Source organism: Orycteropus afer, unplaced genomic scaffold (genome assembly GCF_000298275.1).
Source record: "Orycteropus afer afer isolate SDZICR_OR568_19922 unplaced genomic scaffold, OryAfe1.0 scaffold00139, whole genome shotgun sequence".
Lineage (NCBI taxonomy): Eukaryota > Metazoa > Chordata > Mammalia > Tubulidentata > Orycteropodidae > Orycteropus > Orycteropus afer.
Window position 1 is genome coordinate 2,308,465 of NW_006921726.1, and position 9,495 is coordinate 2,317,959.

Here is a 9,495-nt window from a genome sequence, read left to right on the forward strand (position 1 = left end):
ATAACTATGCTATATCACAATCTATTCAACTATTACCCTACTGATAAGCATTCATCTTCTCCTCCATGGATTTTTTTCCCCTCACAAGCAGTATTTCAATATTTATTTATATGTATTCTTCTGTGTTGATTTTATTGTTATGAGGCAAATTCTCAGAAGTGAGACTGCTGGGTCAAAATATATGTATATTTAAAATCTGAAAAAATATATCCCTGGATTTCTGGTGAAAATATAACTTGGTACAATTTTTCTAGGAGAGTACATGGTTCCTCAAATACTCTAAAAAAGATCTCTTAATTTTTGCCAACACAATGAGGTGCAAGTGACATTCCACTGGTATTTTAATTTGTATTGCTCTGAATATTATTTAGGAAATATTTTCATATGTTAAAGGTCATGTGGATTTGCTTTTCTATGAATACCCATCCAGTCCAGATAAATTAAATAACAATGTAAAAAATAGTATTATCAAAATCTTAGAAGTTTAGGAGACTATGTATAACCTTGGTGAAGAACACTAAATATACCATGGACTGCCAGAACAAACAAATCAGTCATGTCAGCCAGAATGCTCCTTAGGAGTGAGATTGGTGAGACTTCCTCTTGCCTACTTTGGACATATCCTCAGAAAAGACCAATCAATAGAAAAGGATATCAGCGGGTCAATAGATAAGATGGATTAAGACAGTAGTTGAGGCTCAAATATACCAATGACTGAGAGGATGGTGCAAGACTGAGCAACACTTTGTTCTGTTATACATGGGGTCACTATAAGTCGGAACCAACTTGACATCAAGTAACAAGAACATGTACAACCTAGGGATTAAAGAGACACTTTTTACTAAAAGAGTAAAGAACATAAAAAGGAAAAAGTATTTTAATATATAAAGTAAAATATTTTGTGGCTTATTTTGCTATATGTAAAAAAGTGTAAAGTCAAATTCTAGATTTAGAAAGACCTTATAACACACACGACAAAGGATTAATACCTAAAACAGATAAATATCTCCTTCAGATGGATAAGAAGACAGGCAAACCAACATAAGTGGAAAAAAAAAAAGTAAAAAATTCATAGAAGACAATTTGTTGAATGAATATGAAATCTGGATGGAAGATTTCATTTGTCCATTAATTTTTTCTAGTGTAATTTTTTTATGACCTCTAATATTTGACCAAATGCTTTTCTATACTCATTATGCTTACAGAGTATCTCTTCAATGTTATTTCTTGGTGAAATGCCTCAGAACATCTCCTCATATTCATGAAGCAGATAGTTTATAAGATTCTTCTTATGGATTTGGTATCTGAACGAATTATTTTTCTCTGTATTTATCAAGCTCCTCTCTGGTGTATTCTTTGATGTACAGTAAGGCTTGAGCTACTCCGAAAGGCTTTTCCACATTCATTACACTTATAAGGTTTTTCTCCAGTATGCATCCTTAGATGTACAGTAAAGTCTGAATTAGTTCTGAAGGCTTTTCCACAATCTTCACATTTATAGGGCCTCTCCCCCGTGTGAATTCTCTGATGTAGAGTTAGTTGTGATAAAGTAATACAACCTCTTCCACATTCCTTACATGTATAGGGTTTTTCTCCAGTATGTGTCCTCCAATGCACTGTAAGGTATGAACCTCTCCTGAAGGCTTTTCCACAAACATCACATTTATAGGGTTTCTCTCCACTATGTATTTTCTGATGTTCTGTAACATGTACCATCTGGCTAAATGCTTTTCCACAGTCACTACATTTAAATGGTTTCTCTCCAGTGTGTGTTCTCTGATGAGTGTTAAAGCCCGAGTTACTTGTGAACACTTTACCACATTCATTACATTTATAGGGTTTCTCGCCAGTATGCCTTCTTTGATGCACAGTAAGCTGTGATGTATTAGTGAAAGCTTTCTCACATTCATTACATTTATATGGTTTTTCTCCAGTATGAGTCCGCTGATGTACAATAAGGTATGACTTTGTTCTGAAGGATTTTCCACAGTCATAACAATTATAGGGTTTCACTCCAGTATGAATTTTCTGATGCTCTTTGAGATTAACCATTTTGGTGAAAGCTCGCTCACAGTCAGTGCATTTATATGGTTTCTCTCCAGTATGAATCCTCTGATGTACAGTTAAGTGTGATTTTATTCTGAAAGATTCCCCACATTCATTACATAGATAAGGTTTCTCTTCAGTATGAATTCGCTGATGTATAATAAGGGATGAAGAACGCATGAAAGCCTTTCCACATTCATTACATTTATATGGTTTCTCTCCTGTATGCATTCTGTGATGTACAGTAAGGCATGAATAATTAATGAATGCTTTCCCACATTCATTACATTTATAGGGCTTTTCTCCTGTATGAATTCTCAGATGTTCAGTGAAATTTGCTATACGGTTGAATGCTTTCCCACATTCACTGCATTCATAGGGTTTTTCCCCAGTATGAGTTCTTATATGTACAATAAGACTTGAGTTACTTCTATAGGCTTTTCCACATTCACTACATCTAAAGGGTTTCTCTCCGGTATGAATTCTCTGATGAACATTAAAAATTGTAGTATTCTTGAAAGATTTTCCACACTCACTGCATTTATATGGTTTCTCTTCAGTGTGTGTCTTCTGATGTACACTAAGATATGACTTATTCCTAAAGGCCTTCCCACAATCATTACATTTGTAGGGTTTCTCTCTAGTGTGAGTTTCCTGATGTCTTACAAGTTTTGATTTATCACTAAAAGCTTTCCCACACTCACTACATTTACAGGGTTTCTCTCCAGTTTGAATTCTCTGATGTTGATTAAGGCGAGCACACTGGCTAAAGGATTTTCCACAGACATTACATTGATAAGGTTTCTCTTTAGTATGAATTCTCTGATGTACCATAAGGGATGAAGAAGCAATAAATGCCTTTCCACATTCATTACACTTATAGGGCTTTTCTCCACTGTGAATTTTTTTATGTTGAGTAAGATATGAAGGCTGGCTGAACATTTTCCCACATTCATTACATTCATAAGGTTTTTCTTTAGTGTGGGTCCTCTGGTGTTGAATGAGTAAAGACCTATAACGAAAGGCTTTTTCACATGTACTACATTTATAGGGCTTTTCCTTATAATTAGTTTCATTTTTTAAAGTAAGTTCTGAAGTATGCCTTATGGCTTTGCTGCTTTCAGTATCCTTGCACATTTTCCTCTCCAAAGGGGTACTGGTAGCAAAATCTAAATTCTCTGTGAAACTGTCCTCATGTGTTTGGCATTTGTTGTGGGACTCCTCTGTAGTAACTTCTGGTTCTGGAAAAAGAACAGATCCAAACCTAAAGCCTCTTTGACTAGTGAGATTGTTCTTATGTGTAACCATTCTTTGACTCAAATGACTCTGCTGATTATTTTGTAATCTCAATATCCTGTCATTCCATTTCCATGCTCCTCCCAGACTGAAATCCCACAGACCATTCTCTCTAAGTTTCTCCACTATGGTCCCCTGGGATAAGTCTTCTTTTGAAAAATCCTCTGTTAGTACAACATTCTTGGTTGCCAGTTTGGTCTCCAACTCTAGAGAAAAAAAAGAAAAAAATCAAATGACTTCTGTTCTCTATATTGAGAGATATCACTAAACAAAATAATGAGACAAAGTTGGACCATAATGAATATATGGTGTCAAATGCTTGTAAATTCTTCTTGTTTTCTAGGAACAAAGTAGGGCTAAGGTGAGCTGGTTAAGCAAACAACCAAAGTAGTAAAATAAGTGAGATTTTACTTAGTAAGAAAATGTAAGTCTCTCAATTATTTCTTCCTTTTCTTACTCCCTTTAGAGCCATGTTTCCTTAGAGAGTGCTCTTCATAGGTTATTGCTTCCCATTTACTCCACAAATCAGACATTTCTACACAAACATAATTTCTAACTATTTTCATTCTCTATCCACTAACATCTTTTTGTGAAGGTTTTCTCAAATTTCCCTGACAGAGCAGCTTATTCAGGTCTTTGTACTCACCTTTTTATAGATCTGTTATGGAAGAAAATAATTTGCGTTTCAAAAAGTGGCTGAACAAATGGATCAAATTAATAAAATAAAATAAAAAAAATAAAAGTTAATGACAGTTCTAACAGTGATTATTACTGGTTATCAAGGGTAGCTCTAACATTTTATTTATTCTAAAAGAACCTTTCTTTTTTAAAAATTAATATTGTGGGGTGGTCTCACAACTTGTTTTTATATTCAATCCAATAGTTTGCTTTATTTTAAAAAATACTGTGACAATTTTTAAAATTTCTAATTCATTTTGAGGTAATTACCCCTTAAATGTTTAAAATTAAATTGGGTCAAAAGCATTTGTGTATTCTGCTGTCATTATTATTACTAGGTGCCATTGAGTTGGCTCTGACTTATAGTGACTGTGTGTACAACAGAACAAAACACTGTCTGGTCCTGCACCAGCCTCACAATCCTTGTTATACCTGAGCCCACCATTGCAGCCACTGTGTCAATCCATCTCTTGAGGGCCTTCCCCTTTTTTGCTAATCCTCCACTTTACTAAGCATGATATCCTTCTCAAGGGAATGGTCCCTTTTTGACAATGTGACGAAAGTAGGTGAGATGATGTCTGGCCATTATTGCTTCCAAGGAGCACTCGAGCTGCACTTTTTCCAGGACAGATTTGTTAGTTCTTCTGGCGATCCAGAAGAATACTTTTAGTATTCTTTGCCAACACCACAACTGAAAAACGTCAACTCTTCTTTGGTCTTCCTTATTCATTGTCCAGCTTTCACATGCATGTGAAAACACCATGGCTTGGATTAGGAGCATTTTAGTCTTCAGAGAGACATCTTTGCTCTTTTGCACTTTAAAGAGCTCTTTTGCTGATATGCCCAGTGCCAATTCATCATTTGATGTCTTGACTGCTGCTTCCATGGGTGCTGATTGTGGAACCAAGTAATGTGAAATCTTTGGTAACTTCAATATTTTCTCCATTTATTGTGAGGCTGCTTATTGGTCCAGTTGTGAGGATTTTTTTTTTTTTTTTTTTTTAATTTTAAGGTGTAATCCATACTGCAGACTGTAGTCTTTAATCTTCACCAGTAAAGCTGCACTTTAATCAAGCAAGGTGGTGTTGTCTGCATATCACAGATTGTATGAGTCTTCTACCAATCCTGATGCCAAGTTATACTTCATACAGTCCAGCTTCTCTAATTATTTGTTCAGTATACAGATTGAATAAGTCTGGTGAAAGGATACAACCCTGACACACTCCCTTCCAGATTTTAAACCATGTAGTATCCCCGTGTTCTTTTCAAACAACAGTCTCCTTATCTATGTATAGGTTCTCTATGAGCACAATCAGGGGTTCTGAATTCATATTCTTCTCAATGTTATCCATAATTTGTTATGATCCACACAGTTGAATGCTTTTGCATAGTCAGTAAAACACAAGTAAACATCTTCCTGGCATTTTTTGCTTTCAGCCAACATCCATTTGACATTAGCAATGATATTCCTCATTCCATTTCTTGGCTCTCTAGTGCTGCTCTAACAGAAGATAGCACAAATGGGTGGCTTTAACAAACAGGAATTTATTCTCTTACAATTTAGGAGGCTAGAAGTCTGAGTGCCAGTTCTAGGGGCTGGATAAAAACCCCTCAACCTTGGGCTTCAACTCTGCCTCTTGCTCCCAGGCCACTGAAGCTAGAGGCTTCTTTTAACTCAGACAGCTGCTAGCAGCTGAGGCTGACAAACCCAAGGTTGACAAATAAAATGGCACAGTCCCAAGACTACCAAAAAACATGAGAGGCGTTTAGTTCAAGTCCAGAGACAGTCTCAAGATTGGCAGGAAACATGGCAGGGTGCTGAATGAAGACTCAGCTACGTTCAGGGTACAAGCATGCCAAAACACTGCAGAGACCTTTCCCAAAGCTGCAAATATACTAGAAGCAGACCACATTCCTAAGGCAGCTACTCAGCTGCTCCAGTAAATTCCACCATGGAGTTAATTATCAACCTAATCATGGGGAATAACCACATCTAGCTGTCCAGTCACTCAAAACCAGGCTTCACCCACTTGACACATAACCTGAACTACCACACACATCCTTTTCTGAATCCAGCTTGCGTTTCAGGAAGTTCCCTGTCAATATACTGCTGCAACTGTTTTTGAATTATCTTCAACATGATTTTACTTGTGTTGAATAATTTCATTATTCGATAATTTCCACATTCTGTGGGATCATCTTTCTTTTGAATGGGTACAAATATGGATTGCTTTCAGTCAGTTGGCCAGTTAGCTGTCTTCCAAATCTCTTGCACAGATGAGTAAGTGCCTCCAGCAAGGCATCCGTTTGTTGAAACATCTCAATGGGTATTCTGTCAATTCCTGAAGCGTTGTTTTTTCACCACTTCCTTTAGTGCAGCTTCAACCTCTTCCTTCAGTATCATTGGTTCTTGATCATATGTCACCTCCTGAAATGGATGAACACTGATCAATTCTTTTTGGTATAGTGAGTCTGTGAATTCCTTCATCTTCTTTTGATACTTCTTGTATCATTCAATATCTTGCCCATAAAATCTTTCAATATTGTAACTCGAGGATTGATTTTTTTCTTCATTTCTTTCAGCTTGAGAAATGCTGAGAGTGTTCTTCTCTTTTGGTTTTCGAACTCCAGGTCTTTGCACATTTCATTATAATAACTGACTTTGTGTTCTGGAGCTGCTCTTTGAAACCTCTTCAGCTCTTTTATCTTGTCATTTTTTCCATTTGCTTTAGCTACCCTCCTTTCAAGAGCAAGTTTTAGTGTCTCTTCTGGCATCCATTTTGGTCTTTTTTTTCTTTCTTGTCTTTTGAATGACATTTTGCTTTCTTCATATATGAAGTTCTTGATGTTGTTGTTGTTATGTGCTGTTGAGCTGGACCCAACTCATAGTGAGCCCTCCTTGGGTTTCTGAAGTGGTATCACTACAGAAGTAGATTGCCCCATCTTCCTTCCGAGGAGTGGCTGGTGGGTTTGAACCACCAGCCCTCTGGTTAGCAGTCAAGTGCCTTAGGCACTATGCTACCAGAGCTCTTGATATCATCCCACAATTCATCTGGTTTTCAGTCACTGGTGTTCAGTGCATCAAATCTATTCTTCAGATGCTCTCTAAATTCAGGTGGGATATAATCAAGGTCATATTTTGGCTCCTGTGGACTTGTTTTGTCTTCAGCTTCAACCTTAACTTGCATATATGCAATTGAAGGTCTGTTCCACAGTGGATTCGAGAATGGTTTAATGACTTTGACCTTTGAGCAATATATTTTATCTAATGACCTCTGGTGGTGCTGTGGTTAAAGCATTGGGCTGCTAACCAAAAGGTCAGAATTTCAAACTCACCAGCCACTCCACAGGACAGAGATTAGACAGTCTGCTTCCATAAACATTTACAGCCTTAGAAACTCTAGGGGGCAGTTGTATTCTGTCCTATAGAGCCACTATGAGTCAGAATTGACTCAATGGCAGTGGGTCTGTTTTACATTTTATCTAGGTTATTTTGACTTTATAAAATTTAAATTCCTTTTCTGTCATAATGTTGTTGTCGTTTTAACCATTGAAATAAATATTTTTATTTGCTCTAGGGCATTATATTGTATTTAATTAACTTTTATTTTCCCTGTCAGAATAAAAGCTATAGAAAACACATATGTAACTCCAATGTGGAATTCAGGAACCAATAATGAGTTTAAAATGTAAAAACAGAAGGAATTTGGAACGTTGACAACTTCACTTTAAAATTCACTAAAAAATTATAAAATATCATTAGGGCATAGAAAAGTTATTATTTTATTAGAAATTTTCATCTTTAACACACATATTTTCAGTAACTTCACTATATATGTGAGCCAAATCCTCATCTATCTTGAGTGAAAGTAAAATCTCATCCAAAATAACAAGAAGCAGAAATAAAAAACATTTATTTCAATATCCTCATCTTTCTTGAGTAGAAGTAATATGTCATTGCCAAATAAGACGACGAAGTAAAACTTAAAAAAATTTACATTTGTACTTTGGAACTATCAGATTGGGTAATTTGGATGAAAATTATTGCTGAAAACAATTAGAAAAGTTGGGAAAAACAGAGAAGGAAAATCTGTTTATACGATTTTGAGAGTTACCAAGTCTTTAAAGAATTACAAAGAGAAAGAAACCAAAAAGGAGAACCTTTGCCCTAAAGATGTCTCCCATGCATATATGAAATGGCTGACAGGCTTAATAAGTCAATAGAACTTCCAAGAGACTCTCAGATTTGAATGCAAGCAGTGAAGAGAGGAACCCTGTACTTCCCAGAGCTCGACTAGAGCCTTTAAGGTCTTTCCTCTGAGAATAAGAAAAAAATAAGAAATAAGCCAAATCACTCAGAAACAAACCCTTGTTGTTGTTATGTGCTGTGGAGTCAGACCTGACTCATAGCGACTCCTCCTTGGGTTTCTGAGGCAGTACCACTACGGAAGTAGATTGCCCAACCTTCCTTCCGAGGAGTGGCTGGTGGGTTTGACCCGCTAGGCACTACACTGTTTGTAACTGACCTAAGATGACTGAGGATTGTTAGAGCTCACAGCCTAAAAGCTTGCCAAAAACAAACTTCAATCTTCTATAGAAGAAGAGTCCATAATCCAGACCCTCAAATTTTGGCTACAGGTTTTCGTATTTAATGCCTGACATCTTATAAAAAATAAACAAGTACACAAGGAGACAAAAGTCACATGAAAGAAAAACAAGAGAAAAAACTGGTAAAAGAAATAGACCTAAAAGAGGATCTAGATAATTGAGGTCTCAAACATGGACTTTAAGATAATCATGATTAGTACATTCAAGAAAATAAAAGATGCTCTTCTCCCAAGATGGCAATGAAGGTAGTCTAGCATTCCACTCTTCTAGAACAATTTAAGGGGGAGGAAAAAAAAAAAAAAAGAGCACAGACAATGTAGTGGAGCTGATGAACTTGGAGCTCTAGCAACTACACCAAGAAATAGCTGAAGGCAAAGGGAAGAATAAGACTACAAAGAGGGAGAATCTTTCTCTACATCACTTATGAGAGTAATTCTCACCTCCCCCTCCTCCCCAATAAACCAGGAACTCTGCTGCAAAATAAAATGAATGGCTCCCGAGGGATAGGAGAGAAATACAGGAATTTGGCTTTTGCTCAAGTTCTTACTAGTTCAAAATTTTATTATCTCAGGGTAACCAGGAAAATGGATCCACAGGAAGAAACTAGCCCCTTGCATTTCTGCAAGACAGGAAAATCTTTCTATTTTTTACAAGAGTGCCTCTAGTCCTGCCCTCAAGTAAACAGTGAGTGATTGGCAGATGTGCCAACAAATACAGTGACTCAACTCTCTAAGGCTAGGAGAGCCAAAGAGAAACTCAACTTGCTAAGAGTCTACTATTTCAAAGCCTTAATATTCTGACCGCATACTGTGTAGCGCAGCGCATAAGGCACCTGACTGCGAACCAGAAGGTTGGCAGTTCAAACCC

At 36.7% G+C, this 9,495-nt stretch overlaps 1 protein-coding gene across 1 annotated transcript in view; it reads right to left on the reverse strand.

Annotated features, from left to right (window-relative positions):
• Positions 1-1,332: 1,332 nt before the first annotated feature.
• The window catches only part of ZNF624 (zinc finger protein 624), a 59,326-nt gene continuing 51,163 nt past the window's right edge, over positions 1,333-9,495 (reverse strand). Inside the window, exon 5 of the mRNA XM_042781623.1 lies at positions 1,333-3,548. Coding sequence (XP_042637557.1) covers positions 1,333-3,548 — 2,216 coding nt within the window. The remainder of the gene's footprint in view (positions 3,549-9,495) is intronic.